This window comes from Dermacentor andersoni, chromosome 11, assembly GCF_023375885.2.
Source record: "Dermacentor andersoni chromosome 11, qqDerAnde1_hic_scaffold, whole genome shotgun sequence".
Lineage (NCBI taxonomy): Eukaryota > Metazoa > Arthropoda > Arachnida > Ixodida > Ixodidae > Dermacentor > Dermacentor andersoni.
In genome coordinates, this window is record NC_092824.1 from 121,540,574 (window position 1) to 121,556,093 (window position 15,520).

Here is a 15,520-nt window from a genome sequence, read left to right on the forward strand (position 1 = left end):
TAACACAAGGCCGGTGCACTTCGATCCGTGACGTCATGCTACCTTGCCCGACTGCCATAGTATCTAATGGGGACGCTCCCGATCGAGCCACGGTGGTTTTGGCCTCATCGTCTTCGTCACGCTGGGCTTGGCAATGTAAATTTCGGTCCAAGAGCATGATGTCACAAATCGGAGTGCACCGGCCTTGTGTTATCTAGGAGGCGTTGCCACGGCTCGCCTGCGTACCTACAGCTGTTGCTCTGCCCTATGCCGGGCACAAGGTTGCCTAATAAACTGTTCTCATTTTCATTTTCGCCTACATAGTGTTTCTGCCCAGATGAGACTATTCCGTTATTCTTTACCTCCATTGCTGTTCCTTGCAGCATTCCCGCCGATTCGCCCACTCGCAATTCGACTATAATTTTTTATTCGATTATCATCCACCTTTCCTTCCTTGTGTGTGTGTTTTTTTTTTTCAGCAGAGGTGGTACACTCTTAAGCAAAATTACGCCCTTTGGCCACACAACAATATTCGTCATCTGTCTTGTCCGTATTTCCTTTCTTTAACGCGGCGAGCCCGGTACCTCCTAGTAACGAACGGCATGCGCGTTATCAGCGTGGCATAGCCTTCCCGACAGGAAAGTAGTGGCCGCGGCGTTTTCAAGAAAGGAAACGCAAGCAAGACAGATGACGATTATTGCTGTGTGGCAGAGATACACCCCAATGGGTGTAACTTGCGTAAGAGTGTACATTCAAACGAATGTACACCCTTTGGGGTGTATATGTGCAACACAACAATAATCGTCATCTGTCTTGCTTGCGTTTCCTTTCTTGAAAACGCTGCGCTCGCTACTTTACTGTCGGCAATGCTATGTCATGCTGATAACGCGCATACCGTTCGTGACTTGGAAATACCGGGCTCGCAGCGTTAAAGAAAGGAAATGCGGGCAACACAGACGACGAATAGTGTTGTGTAGCAAGATACGACCCAAAGTGTGTACATTTGTGTAATACAGTTGCACCGTTTGGGGTGAATATTTGCCACACAACAATAGTTGTCACCTGTCAATTCTCCGCATTTACTTAACGCTGCGAGCCCGGTACTTGCAAGTCACGAACGGCATGCGCGTTATCTGGATGATTGAACCTTCTCGACAGGAAAGCAACGAGCGAAGCATTTTCAAGAAAGGAAACGCAAGCAAGACAGATGACGATTATCGTTGTGTGGCAAATATACACCCCAAAGGGTGCAACTGTTTTTATGGTGTACATTACATAGCAAAAAGTGCGCGAAAGGCGCTGACAAGTCAGTAAAATGTACAGTCGCGTGCAATATGAATTGCAACACCCTTTATCTTGGTCGAAGGGGCTCCAGGGCTGCGCCGCGGCTCTGACATGCGAAATACCGGCTTAATAAATACCAATAATTGAAGGTGTGTCTAGGTCTGCGCAGCCGTACAGTCGTGGAGCCCCTTCGACCACGGGCACCGGTGTTGCAGGTCCTGTTGCACCTGACTGCACGCGGCATGTCGGCGTCCCTCGCATGTCCTCAGGACACCGAAATGATTGTATGGGGGACGCCCGAAGGACGCGTTCAACACATCCCTAGGATATCCATTGGACAGCAGTGACCGGGGTTTTGCTAACAAAACCTTTCAAGGAAAAAAAGCCGCCGGACGCCCCTGTTCCGTCAGGGATGAACGGAACATTGAAAATATTGGATTGCAAATTGCTTGCGTTTCATCGACTATAATTCGAACTAAAATATGAGACGCATATGTTTGACGCATGATTATTTACTCCTTTTTGCTTACTTCCTAGTTAGCTCTAAAGTGTATGTTCAAATGCATTAACGTTCACTCGCGCTCGTTAAATAACAACTCATTAGATATGTATTTTCTTCAGGTAATGTTTACGTAATCGTGCAAGAATAGTAGAGGTGCGCTTAATTTACAAGAGAGAGACAAGAATAAAATGCAGTTTAGGTTACCTTTCTATAATTACGTTCCACATAAATCGAACTTCTAGTCGCGTTGGAGGTGTATCCCTACATACAAAGGAATATACATGCAAAGTGAAACATTCATTTTTATGCAACTTGCCAAGATTACAAAATACTCTGTGTAATTATGTCCTAATACAGTACTGGCCAAGTAATGTCGACCTCCCCGAGGGCATTATCGCGGCTTTTCTTGAACTTACTGAGCAATTTCTTTATATTTAGGACTGTAAAGAGCACTACTGTTACTTAATTTAGGCGGTGATATCAATATTGACATGTTGAACCATGATTCTCTGTTGAATTTTTGTTCAACGTAGTTAAGTTACAGTTGTAGAAATGGCTTTATTAGCGCAAACGAAGTAGCTATTTTAGACCTATTTTCTACTATTCACAATGTTTCCTCAGCAATATCTTGTCTGTGGTATTAGTGATATTAGCAGTCACTTTGCTATGTTTGTGGGTGTCATCACACAATATGAGAGCAAGATAAAAAGATCGGAACATCCAACTCGATTCAAATGAAACCCAGTGCAGTTTATAATATTCGGAAGCATCTCGAAAACGGCGACTGGAGAATAGCGGTTTGGGGCGGTTCGTTCGAATGCGGCTCTATAGTTATAGCCACCGGCCACCCCTGTTCTCACTGTCCTGCACGCGTCTACGCATGTGCGTTTCTTGCTGTGTTGAGAGAATAGGCGGCGACCTCGCATACGAGCCATTGGAAGCATGCACCTGGAGGACGTGCCGAGGGCGACCGACATTGGGTAGACCATGTTTCGGAAGAAGGGTCCCAGTTGGTGTCGCGTAAGCAGCAGGTAGAGCGTCGGTAGCACTAGCAGGCCATGTAGGGCGATGGCCGCCACGAACGCCATCACGTACATCGACAGGTCGCCGGTCAGCGTCTGAAAGCGAAGAATCGCCAAGCAAGGGCTGCGACTACTCTGAAAGCGGCACGCGGGCCGCTTTGAATACCAACGGAATGGTTGTCATTCATGGCATGCCGGTGCACATACAAGTCGACACTTTCGCATTAAACCTACAACAAGGGGAGAAGCAATCGGTTGTATGAAACTTCACAAGGGCCAAATAAGCTTCGACAAAGTCCCGGAGGCGAACGTAATCGGCTATGAGCATATTGTCACGTGGTCGTGACGGCAAAGAACACAGTAGCAATACTGTGAAAGGCAAAACTAGCTTTTATTGGGCGAACCTGTGCCCACAAAACAGGCTACACTTATAGCACAACGAAAGCGGCGAACACAGTCGGCGATCGTCGAAAATCTGATCAGCGGGTCCAGCGCGTCAGCTTTTATACAGCAGTCATCGAATATTCCAGACTAATCGTTGGGACCCGCGTGCCTTCCACAAAGTTCTACACCATTGGCGTCACGCGATGAAATCAGATAACACAAGGTCCGGCGACAACATACAGCGGATAGCAGCATCGATAACTTTCCAGAAACTTCGGATACATGCAGGCGCGTCCCGCGCTGTGCGATAAGATTTGTTAGGCGGCGAAACGTGGTCGCCCGATAAATATAAGTACACGTGTCAATATAATAGTGAGAGCCAGAGCGTGCTCTGCTTTTGAAGAAAATCTGCCGACTCGGTGGTTCTTTTGCCTTCAGCAAAGTGAGGACCACAGAAAGGTGTGGAATGCACGCCTTCGCATACGCATACCTGCGCTGTGTAGTGTGCCGAAAGGTTTGTAACCGGCATACAAACGCGCGAATTCTGTATACAGGTTGCAGGACATTTCCTTCATACCTGAGCTTTTCTTACTCTTCTTTCTTTTTCGACTCGGGATAAGAGTGATTAGTGTGGCGAAATGGGCCTGTTTGTACATATTTGAAAAGGCGGCAGCGCAGAAAACGACACGGACGGAGACGAAACGAAGTGCTCAGCCATCAAGCCGAGACTGCTGAACGCCGGGTATCCTCATTTCGGTCGCTGAGGGTCATGTCAAACGTGTGTAGCTTTTGCACAGCGTAGGCAGAAGGTAGCCGTGATACATTACGTTCACACGCTATCACATAATCTGAGAAAGGTGGCCCAGCATTCCGACGTAAAAGTAGTGTTCTGCAAGCTGTCAAAAACTTGACAGGTTGACCGACCCGGCGGCAACCCAGCAACGTGACTGCCGCACAAAGCGCAGGCAGACTTCTGTTCAATGCTCAAACAGCGTAGTCTATCTAATTCCTGTAAAGTGCAGAGAAGTGTATGTCGTCCGAAATGGGGGGGGGGGGTTCACGATAGGTTAAGGAAGCACGCAATCAACGTAAAAAATGCGCGCGAAGGAAAAGATGTTGCAGGTTTTCTGGCAAGTTACAATTTGCCAGAAAACCTTCGAATATTCACATATATTTCTGAACAGATTTCTTGACTTGGGAAGCGATGTTTGCCGTGGCCTCCATCAAGCTTTGAGACACAGAACTGGCATATTTACTCATGCGCAATTCAGTGGCGTAGCCAGGAATTTCGTTCTGGGGGGGGGGGGGGGGGGGGGGCTCTCGTTGCAGCTCGGCGTCCTTTATAATATTTGTCAACGGATCAAATACACGAACAATAATTGCATTGTCATTGCCAAAAATGCTGCAAACGAATGCTTGAGTGCTACGCGCTGTCGAGGCAAGTAAAATATGTATTTTTTCATAGAAGAATCTACTCGTATGTCTCAAAAATTGTGCCTGCAATAACTGATGTCAATGCTTCCATGTTTTCTGTGTACTTAATCAGTAAAGAAAATGTCACATGAACTTTAGAATTATATCACTTTGAAGCCAGCAAAGCAGTGCATGCCGTTCCTTAAGTTGTCAAGCGCTCCTGGGCCAGACAACATAACTGCCAAAATATAGAATGGCACCGTGAGCATTTCTAGCCGTATTTTGCAAATTATTTTTCAGCAATCTGTTTCAAACGGCGAAATACCAAATGATTGGAAAACTAGTAAAGTAACCCCAGTATTTAAGGCAGGCAATCGATCCGATCCTTCTAATTACCGCCCAATTTCATTGACATCTATTCCATGCAAGCTACTGGAGCACATTTTATATTCGCAGATCGCATCACACCTCGACAATAACGCTTTCTTCTATGAAAAACAGCACGGTTTTAGATCAGGCCATTCTTGCGAGTCCCAGCTTTTCGTATTCACCACAGATCTTCACTTAAACTTAGATTCTTCTTTTCAAACTGACGTCATTTACCTAGATTTCTCTAAAGCCTTCGATCGCGTTCCACATCGGCATTTAATGGCAAAACTGTCCTGCTTCCACATTAACCCTTTAATCTTGTCATGGATTGACTGCTTTCTCCGCGAACGCTCACAATATACAGTAATAGGGAACCACAGATCGCAAAATACTACAGTCATCTGTCCCCCAGGGATCGGTGCTGGGACCACTCCTTTTTCTGATATTTATAAATGATCTTCCTAATGCCATATCATCTTGTATCCGCCTCTTCGCAGACGATTGTGTCCTTTACCGCCGCATATCTACTCCCGATGATCAGACTCTGCTTCAACGCGACTTAAATCTCATAGAAACCTGGTGTGCGACATGGCTTATGCAACTGAACATTTCCAAATGTAAGTTCATGCATGTATCAAGAAAGCGAAATAACCTCAGCTATCCGTATTCATTAAATTCTACACCACTCTCTGAAACAGAATCATACAGGTATCTTGGAATCATTATGAACAACAAACTAACGTGGTCTGAGCACATTGCAAAACTTTGTACAGATGCTTCTAAGTTGCTTGGGTTTATCAGACGATCCCTCGCTTTTTCACCCCGTTCTGTCCGTCAACTCGCCTACGTAACTTTCATCCGTTCGAAACTCGAATATGCCTCGGCGATCCGGAATCCCCATCAGAACTATCTAATCGATCCAAAATCCAAAATCCGCCATCCAAGATCGCGCGGCCCGTTTTATCACATCGCAGTATGACAGACGACACAGTATAACTCTTATCAAGGCATCCCTTTATCTTTAACCCCTGGCACTTCGGCGTAAAATTTCACAGCTTTGCCTATTTCACAAATTTTACTATACCTTCCCACAGCTAAGAAATTCTGTATTACACCCGCCGCTTCGCCCCTCACGCCGTCTTTTCAACTCTAAGTTTGCAGCGCATACATGGCTCCACAAACTCATTTAATAAATCTTTTTTACCTAGCTCCATTACATTGTGGAATGACTTACCCGATTCCATAGTTACTGAAATAGAACCTAATAAATTCAGGCACTTATTAACAGCACATTTCAAGGGCTGAGTTATTTTGCCGTGTTTTTGAATGTGTATGCGTGTTTTGTTTTGTTTCCAAGTTGTTCTTGAGCCGCTGTGTCTATCTTAGTGTTGATGCTTCTGATGATGTTAATGTTGAACATGAACCCTGCACTTTGTATTGCTTTTTTGTTGTTACCGACCATTGCATATGTAACGACTGCTTCCCCCCCCCCTTATGTAATGCCCTAAGCCAAGGGCCTTTAAGGGTAAATAAATGATGATGATGATATGAAAAATTCAAAGCCTATGGAATGAACAAGTTGAGGACCAATATTTAATAAAACTTTGTCCTTCAAGAACCTTGTTTACATTTTCATTCATATGTAACAGCCAGGGAAAAATCTCAATGGCGCGCTGTCCTTTGTTACAATGTGTTGCGCAGAAGCAGCTGTCACCGGTCGTGTATTGTGAGTAATCGCGCCGAAATTAGTCGCAACAGAGAGCACATATAAAAAAGCAGTTCTGCATAATATACGAGAGCAAGTCAAATGAAGGTGAGCCAATGCGAATATATGACAAACGGGGTACTTTATTTAAAAGTAGTCTCCATGAGCATAAAGACATTTGTCCCACTGATTAACGAGTCGTGTGATTCCCGTATCATAAAACTCCTTGGGTTGCTGCTTAAAAAAAATTGACTCTTTCGCGTCATCGTCCGACACGAATCTGGTTCCCTTGAGCTGTTCTTTGAAATGACCCAAGTGCATTTGAGCTGTTCTTTCAAATGCAAGCCGACAAGTCTGGGCTGTATGGCAGGTGTTGCAGTGTTTACCACTTGAACTTTGCCAGTTTTGTATTAACCACATCAGCAACGTGGGGACAGGCATTGTCGTGGAGCAAGATGACCCCATTCCTCACTTTTCCACGTCTATTGTTCTTGCTAGCCACACGTAGACGATCCGGCGTTTCACAATATCGGAAACGATTGATAGTCTCTCCAGGTTTAACAAATTCGATCAATAATGGCTCTTGACGATTGAAAAAAAAAAAAAAAAGTCAACACATTTCCGGCGGAAATGACATTTGATTTCTTTGGGGCTGTTGAATTCGAATCTTTCCACTGTAAGCCTTGCCGTCGTGTTTCGAGCTCGTAGCAGTGCGCCCATGATTCGTCCCCGGTCAGAATTGCAGGCAAGAAGTCGTCACCCTCATTGTGATACCGGATTAGATTAGTGAAGGCAGCGCCGAAGCTCTTGGTCTTTTGGCGGTGGTTCAAAATATTGGGCGTTCATTGCGCACACAAGAGCCGATAACGGAAGTGTTCACGAATTATGGCGTGACCCCGACCGTGGCTGATGTTCACCGGCCCTGCCAATCCATCGATGCTTATCCTCAATTCTTGCCTAATAAGCTCATCGGCCTTTGCAATTGTGTTGGGGGTGATTGCACCGTGGCTTTGACCCGGCCTTGGGTTGTCTTTGCAACTTTCACGTCCTTCTTTGAACCGTTTGCTCCAACGCTTCACAGTGGCCAATAAGATGCCATCTTCAACGTACACGGCAGCAATACGGCGACTAATTTCTTTTTGGGAAACACCTTCAGCTGTCGAAAACCTCACGACACCACGCTGTTCAACTTTTACAGTGTCCATCATGTCACGCAACGATGTTTAACCCAGTGTATGAGAGCATTAAGGAACATTTATTTATCCTCACACCTGCGTGTCACTTTTGTAAATGAGAGATACTTGTGTGCCATGCGCATGCCTCGCAGATAATGAACAGAACCATTACTGCGCGGGGCGGATTGGCTCGCTTTCATTTTATTCGCCCTCGTACATTATAAATGCGAAGATACAATGGAATATACAAATGCCAGAATACAGCTTGATGAAGGGCAAAACAGTGTCACTGGAAACGAAGTTCACTGCACGCATACACAAAAACTCGCGACAAGATATTTAAATATACTGTCAAGAGGCGTCATAGTTCAACTGATAAAACGCTCAGACAACAGAGCACCGCAGCGAGAGAACAGAGAGTTTCGGCAACACAGGCGCAAGGCTTCCAGCCGCTCGTTTCGTCGTCTTTATCGTAGCAGTGCCTGCTGCTCGTTCTTCTCCAGCACAATTGCCTCCCCGGAGAAGAGGAGCCGTCTCGGCGACCTACGGGCAAGATAGCACAGGTATATCAAAGTACGGCTTGAGCCGCTGAACGTGCACGATTTCGCGCCCTCGGCGGCGCTTATCGGAAGGTGGCTCAAGAGGTTCTACCAAATAGTTCACAGGAGACGTTTGACTGACGACACGTTAGGGACCCTGGTACTTGGACACAAGCTTGGGTGAAAGTCCAGGGCTGGTAGCGGGAACCCAAAGCCAGACTAGTGAGTCAGGGTCATAGGGTGCCGCAGAAGAGGGAATATCCCGAAGGTGCTTCTGTCGCTGCTGATCTTCCGAAGTAAATGTGCGGGCGAGCTTTCGGCACTCTTCCGCGTGTGCAGCAGCTTCGGACAGGGTCGTAGCCTCCGTTGTGACAGGGCGATACGGAAGGATGGTGTCCATTGTGCAGGAAGGCTCGCGTCCGTAAAGAAGGAAAAACGGGGAAAATCCTGTAGTAGTCTGTGTGGCGGTATTATAAGCGTACGTCACGAAGGGTAGAATTCGGTCCCAATTGGTTTGGTCAGATGTGACGTACATGACTAACATATCGCCAAGAGTGCGGTTAAAGCGCTCAGTGCCATTAGTTTGCGGGTGGTATGCAGTAGTAGTACGGTGAATTACGTTGCATTCCTTGAGCAGGACTTTTATAACATCAGACAGAAAGACACGGCCTCTGTCGCTCAGCAACTCACTTGGGCTCCATGGCGAAGTATGATGTTACGCAGAAAGAACCAGGCAACATCCCGCGCAGATGCGTTGGGCAGAGGCGAAGTTTCGGCGTAGCGTGTGAGTTGGTCTATCGCCGCTATCATTCGGCGGTTGCCATCTGAAGTACTCGCAAGGGGCCCATAAAGATCAACTCCGACGCGGTCAAAGGCCCGTCCTGGACAAGGCAATGGTTGCAGTGGAGCAGCTAAGGCATGAGGGGTATTCTTACGGCGTTGGCAAGCGAGGCAGGAGCGGACATATTGGCGGACGAATAGGCACATCCCGCGCCAGTAATAACGAATTCGCAGGCACGCGTACGTTTTAGTACTCCTGCATGTGAGCATTGCAGGTGATCGTGAAACGCTGCACGTATGTCCGAACGTAGATGCCGAGGAACCACGAGTAACCATTTGCGCCCGTCCGAGAGGTAGTTACAGCGGTATAGGAGCCCGTCACCAACAGCAAAGTGGTGTGCTTGGCGACGCAATGTACGGCCAGTAGAAGGCGCTGATGGGTCTGATAGAAAAGCCGGCATAGCAACAATCCATGGATCCTTCTGCTGCTCCGAAAACATATCCGTGACGGTGAGGGAGGACTCGCATATTCGTACTTTCTGATGATTGGGCTAGCCTGACACTGGGGAGCGAGACAAGGCATCCGCGTCCGAATGTTTACGGCCAGAGAGGTACAGCACTCGAATATCATACAAGTGATAGCCAGGCATTCTTTTTCTGTAACGGAATAGTTTGCTTCCGCTTTCGTGAGTGCGCGGCTAGCGAATGCAACAACGTATTCATCGAAGCCAGTCTTTCGTTGTGCAAGAACAGCGCCAATGCCGACGCCACTGGCATCCGTGTGTATTTCTGTCGGTGCGCTTGGGTCAAGATGTCGGAGTATGGGGGGTGAAGTTAGAAGACGATGCAGCGTCGTGAATGCGGCATCGCAAACTGGCGGCCAAGCCAAGAGGTCGTGGTTACCCGCGAGAAGCTGCGTCAAAGGCGCTATTATGGTGGCAAAGTTGCGGACGAAACGACGAAAATAGGAGCATAATCCGATGAAGCTGCGGAGTTCTTTTGTGGTCTTTGGTCGTGGAAATTCGGCAATGGCTTGGAGTTTGGTTGGATCTGGGAGCACACCATCTTTCGAAACAACGTGGTCAACGATGACTAGCTGCCCGGCGGCGAAGCGACACTTCAAGTTGAGCTGGAGTCCAGCCAGCATCGGCAAGATTAATGAGCACGCGTCTGAACAGGTGAGAAGAAAAGTCCGGGGAAAAGATGACAATATCATCGAGATAACAAAGGCATGTCTGCCATTTGAGGCCCCGGAGGATGTTATCCATCATTCTTTCAAACGTTGCAGGCGCATTACAGAGGCCAAAGGGCATCACGGTAAATTCATATAAGCCGGCAGGCGTAAAAAATTCAGTTTTCGGGCGGTCTGCGTCAGCTACCGGGACCTGCCAATAACCGGATCGTAAGTCTAAGGACGAAAAGAATTCAGCGCTTTGGAGGCAGTCCAGTGCGTCGTCGATACGGGGAAGAGGATAGACATATTTCCGGGTTATCTTGTTTAGTCATCGATAGTCCACACAAAAACGAATAGTCCCATCTTTCTTTTTGACCAGCACTACCGGAGAAGCCAAGGGGCTGTGTGATGGCTGTATCACGCCGCGTCGGAGCATGTCTCCTACGTGCTCATCGATGACACGGCACTCCGTCGCGGACACACGGTATGGACGTTGCCGTAGAGGCGCGTGGCTGCCGGTGTCGATGTGATGAACGACTGTGGAGGTACGAACTAAACATTGTTTTTGGAGGTCGGAAGAAGTTCGAAATCGATCTGCGTGCGCTGACTCGGAGTGAGGTTAGGATCAATAAATGGAGCAAACGTTCGGTCACATGCAGGCGGCAGGCACAGAGGCAGGGAGCCATGGCGTCAACGTGAAGAGGAGTTGAGTCATCAGGCACAACGTACACAGAGCTCGTGTCGAATTCATCAGCAAAACCGAGGCACTCGCTATGATGTAAGCTTGATGGACATGAAAACGGATTCGAAACGTAAAGTGCGCTGGAGCCCTGGCGAAAGGGAAGGAGGGCAAAGGGAAGCAAGAAGGGATGACGGCGTGCAGCAAGTTGAGATGGCGTGAAAACTGTGGAATCGTAGAAAGCAGCACAGGAAACGGGTACAAGGGTAGAAGAGAAAGGAGGGATATCAGTGTCGGTGGCGACGAACACTCGAGCAGAAGGTGGAGGCAAATCTTCAGAAGGATTGCCGCACAATGGAGCCAGCGCAAGTGATAACAATAACAGCGTGTTGAGATGAGAGGATCGAAGTCCCATCCTAGAATGATGGCCTGAGAGCAGCGGAGAAGAACAAACTCATTGTGGTGTTAACTATCTTGTATGGCGACACGGATGGTACATGTTCAGCGCTTGCTGTGCGTAGCGAAATGACAGAAAACGGCGTCGCGACTTTTCGGAGCGTACGGCGAAGCTGGTCGGCAATCACGGACACTGCGGCACCCGTGTCGATAAGCGCGTGAACGGCGACACCTTCGGCAAAAACTTCAATGACGTTCGTAGGGAATAAACGAGGGCTTGAGCAGTTCGAAGAGATCGCAGTTCTTGCCTCCGGAACTGAGCCTTTTAGGTTTCCTCCACAGCTGGAGGGCGGCGGACGATGGGAGAGAGGGAACGTCGACGGGGAGATGGAGACCGACGAGTGTTGAAGCTTCGGGGAACAGGAAATGAAGGAGCGAAGTGCGGAACTAGTAGCGAATAGCGGGACTGGGAGTCAGGAGCATTCCCTTGAAATCTCGCAGTATCGGGAGGATACCAACCCGCCGGCAGCAGAATCGTGCCACGTGGCCAGCAAAGCCGCACGCGAAGCACACCGGCCCGGTTGTCTTGGATACGCCACGGATTATCAACAGCGGGCCTAGGTAGCGGGGTACAGTTCTGAGCTGGGCGCAGGGGCTGCGGAGGCGCGCAGAAGCCGCTTGTGGGGTGTAGTGCGCAACTTCAGGTGGTGGTCGTGACCTGGCGACGACGGCAGCGTACGTAAGTGGAAGTGGCGCTGAAGGTAGCCGATTAGCGAGAGGTAGTGCGTCGCCGACTTGTTCATGTATGACGCGTCGGAGTTCCGGGAACAAAGAGGACTCAGACGACTGGGTAGCAGGCAGCAGTGACAGTTGGCGCGCGACTTCTTCGCGAACGAATAGCTTGATTTAGTCGAGGAACGATGAGTGGGCGGGAGCAGCACTGGAACTGTCGGTTAAAGCCGCAATCGCGTTAAAAATTATGGGGTTTAACGTGCTAAAACCACTTTCTGATTATGAGGCACGCCGTAGTGGAGGACTCCGGAAATTTAGACCACCTGGGGTTCTTTAACGTGCACCTAAATTCAAGTACACGGGTGTTTTCGCATTTCGCCCCCATCGAAATGCGGCCGCCGCGGCCGGGATTCGATCCCGCGACCTCGTGCTCAGCAGCCCAACACCATAGCCACTGAGCAACCACGGCGGGTCCGAAATCGTGTCGTCGGGCGCGGCAGCTCGGCGCGTAGTAAGGCGTTGTTTGCGGAGCTCATCGTAGCTCTGGCACAGTGTAATGAGCTCGTCAATCGCTTGAAGATTTTTCGCCAAGAGCATTTGGAAGGCGTCATCCTCTATGCCCTTCATGACATTCTTGATCTTTTCAGAGTCGGCCATGGCGGGATTAATGCGCCGGCAAAGGTCAACTACGTCCTCAATATAGCTGGTGAAGTTTTCACCCTTTTGCTGAGCGCGACCACGCAAGCGTTGTTCTGCGCGAAGCTTGCGCACAGCAGGGCGACCGAAGACTTCTTTGAAACAATGGGTAAATGCTGTCCAGGTGGAAAGGTTGATTCAAGATTCCGGAAGCAGAGATTAGCGACTCCAGAGAGAAGATGACGTTAGTCAGTTTAGTTTTGTCATCCCATTTGTTAGAGCACGAGGTCGCGGGATCGAATCCCGGCCACGGCGGCCGCATTTCGATGGGGGCGAAATGCGAAAACACCCGTGTGCTTAGATTTAGGTGCACGTTAAAGAACCCCAGGTGGTCAAAATTTCCGGAGTCCTCCACTACGGCGTGCCTCATAATCAGAAAGTGGTTTTGGCACGTAAAACCCCAAATATTATTTATATATATCCCATTTGTTATGCGCACTCACGCGATCGTATGACGAGAGCCAATCCTCCACGTCATGGTCGTCGTTGCCGCTGAATACCGGAGGATCTCGTTGGCGTAGAGCACTTGAGCAGATGACAGGCGATGCCGGGGGAGTATCGGGCTGCGCGGCGTCCTGAGGCATGGAAGAAACGGTAGGGAGCGTCCGGCTGCGAGAGTTCCAGGTTTGGGAAGAGCCCAGCACCTCCACCAAATGTCAAGAGGCGCTATAGTTCAATTGATAAAACGCTCCAGATAGCAGAGCCCCGCAGCGAGAGGACAGAGCTTCGGCAACACAGGCCACTCGTTGTCGACGAGTCTTTCTCGTAGCAGTGCCTGCTGCTCGTTCTTCTCCAGTACAATACGTATAAGTCTCCGTTACATCTATGTACCTATGAAAAAGTCACTGTATATAATGCGTCAAACAAGGCAAATAAACGTATTGCGCAACCAAAGATTCACAGACCACAGCCCCGCTCCCCCTGGTATACGCGCCATGCACGCCGACGGACGCGCCACTGGTGGCGGCCTTGCGCAGAACACGCGCGAGAGGAGCCTGGCGCATGCCCTAGTTTGTTGTGTCGTTGATCGTGCTTCTCAGTCTTATTCACGTTTTCAGAGCAAGATAGGCAACACCATTCGCAGGTGTGGGGTGGCCAAAGCTTCAGGGAATGTCGAAGAAAAGTTGCCGCAGGGTGGGGGGCTCAAATACCGGTGAAAACGTGCCGGCGATACGGTTCTAATCATTCCCGGCAAAGCCTCATCAGCGGGAGCAACGGTAGCAAAAAAGGATCGTCGCTTCGAAGGGAAATTTCTTGTTGTCATCCTTTCCTTTGTCTCGTCAGTGTTTTTTTCCACTAGATCATAGACGTGTGAGCAACGAAGTTCGTCTGCAGTGCAGCATGAGGTTTAAAGGCATTTCGCTAAAGTTCGGAATGCTGTTTGCCGCTTATATCGTTTTCCGCTTCTTTACCGCGTTGCGCTAGTTAGGCAGCACGACTGCACGAGCGCATTGCGTTGTACGTTAAAGCTACTGAAGCTTGCAAGAACTGAAATTGTTGGTTTCATGTGGCGCGGTAAATCCTCGCACCAGCTGTCGCGCACTTCATGTTTTTACGTCTATTTTATGCGTGGCTTCGCACATGTTTAACTGTTGCTAGTTGCTCCATGCATAACTCTTGTCGATTCTTTTGAGCTGCTAAGTTTTCACCCTGCCTCGTTTGTAAAGGGTATAAATCACGCTGTGTCTTATCGAAATGATACCAAGGAAGTGCTTCTTTAACAGCTTTATTATTTTCGCCCGAGGGCATCTTAGATATTGTTTGCGTTTTTGGAAACGCGTTTAGAAAATAGGTAGTTCAGGGCGAGAATTGCTAATAGCTGCTGCATATGGTATTTTTGTTCCATTTCTCGCTGAAAAGTTCGCGTCCCGTTTGAGAAGTCATCACACCTCGATGCTGCCTGGGCAAACTTCACACGCCGAATGATTTGTTTGTTTCACAACGTAGTCCCTTCTTGCATGTGAGTGTTGTACGCAACTGAATTCTTTCTTCTACTTACGCTGCAGACGACTAAACCGGGCCTTGCCGCCAGCGCTCATCTACTTTGACTGGCGCTGCTCTGCCTTTAAATATATCATGTGGCACCTCTCTCTAGTAATATAAAGAAGTACTGAAAAGTTAGTCTTTAGCTTTGTACGTTTCCAAGCAGCTCCCTTGGGGAATTCAAAATTGCACAAACTACAGCGGGAACGGTAGTTCATCGGCGAGTGCAGCAGAATCGCATCGGCGGTACAGCACTAACACGTGCCTTTATTAAACCGTGTTGTGTTTGGTGACTTCGTTGGCTAGTGTACGCGTTTCCATCAATAAATTGGCATTTATACTCTTCTTGAGGCGACTTCGACTGCACTTATTCGGCGATGTCACATGTATTCATCGGCAGAAAAATCACAACGGCATATGCAGAGATTGCACCGTGCGGATTTGTTTGATACAAGTCTGCACTAACGACGGGTGCTTATTATTCAGGTACAGAAGCAGCATTGCGGCAAGGGTAGAATAAAAAAAACCATCGAGAGATCGCATCACTCAACAAAATTTATCGGCTAGTGAACATGAGCTCCACGTCATGTAAATGGGGTTCATGGCGTTTGTCCGCGGGACACACCTTGCACGTATGTGGACCATGATGTCCCAAACACCGGTAACATCGTGTTCATACCCGCTCGCACAGAGGTCAGCACCTTCCCT

The 15,520-nt window shown here is 48.5% G+C and overlaps 1 protein-coding gene across 3 annotated transcripts in view; it reads right to left on the reverse strand.

Moving 5' to 3' along the window:
• The window catches only part of LOC126539353 (neutral amino acid transporter B(0)-like), a 156,706-nt gene that overhangs the window by 56,447 nt on the left and 84,739 nt on the right, over positions 1–15,520 (reverse strand). For all 3 annotated transcript variants that reach the window (XM_055075510.2, XM_055075509.2, XM_055075508.2), the window contains exon 5: positions 2,714–2,883. In XM_055075510.2, the coding sequence (XP_054931485.1) occupies positions 2,714–2,883 (170 nt within the window). The remainder of the gene's footprint in view (positions 1–2,713; positions 2,884–15,520) is intronic.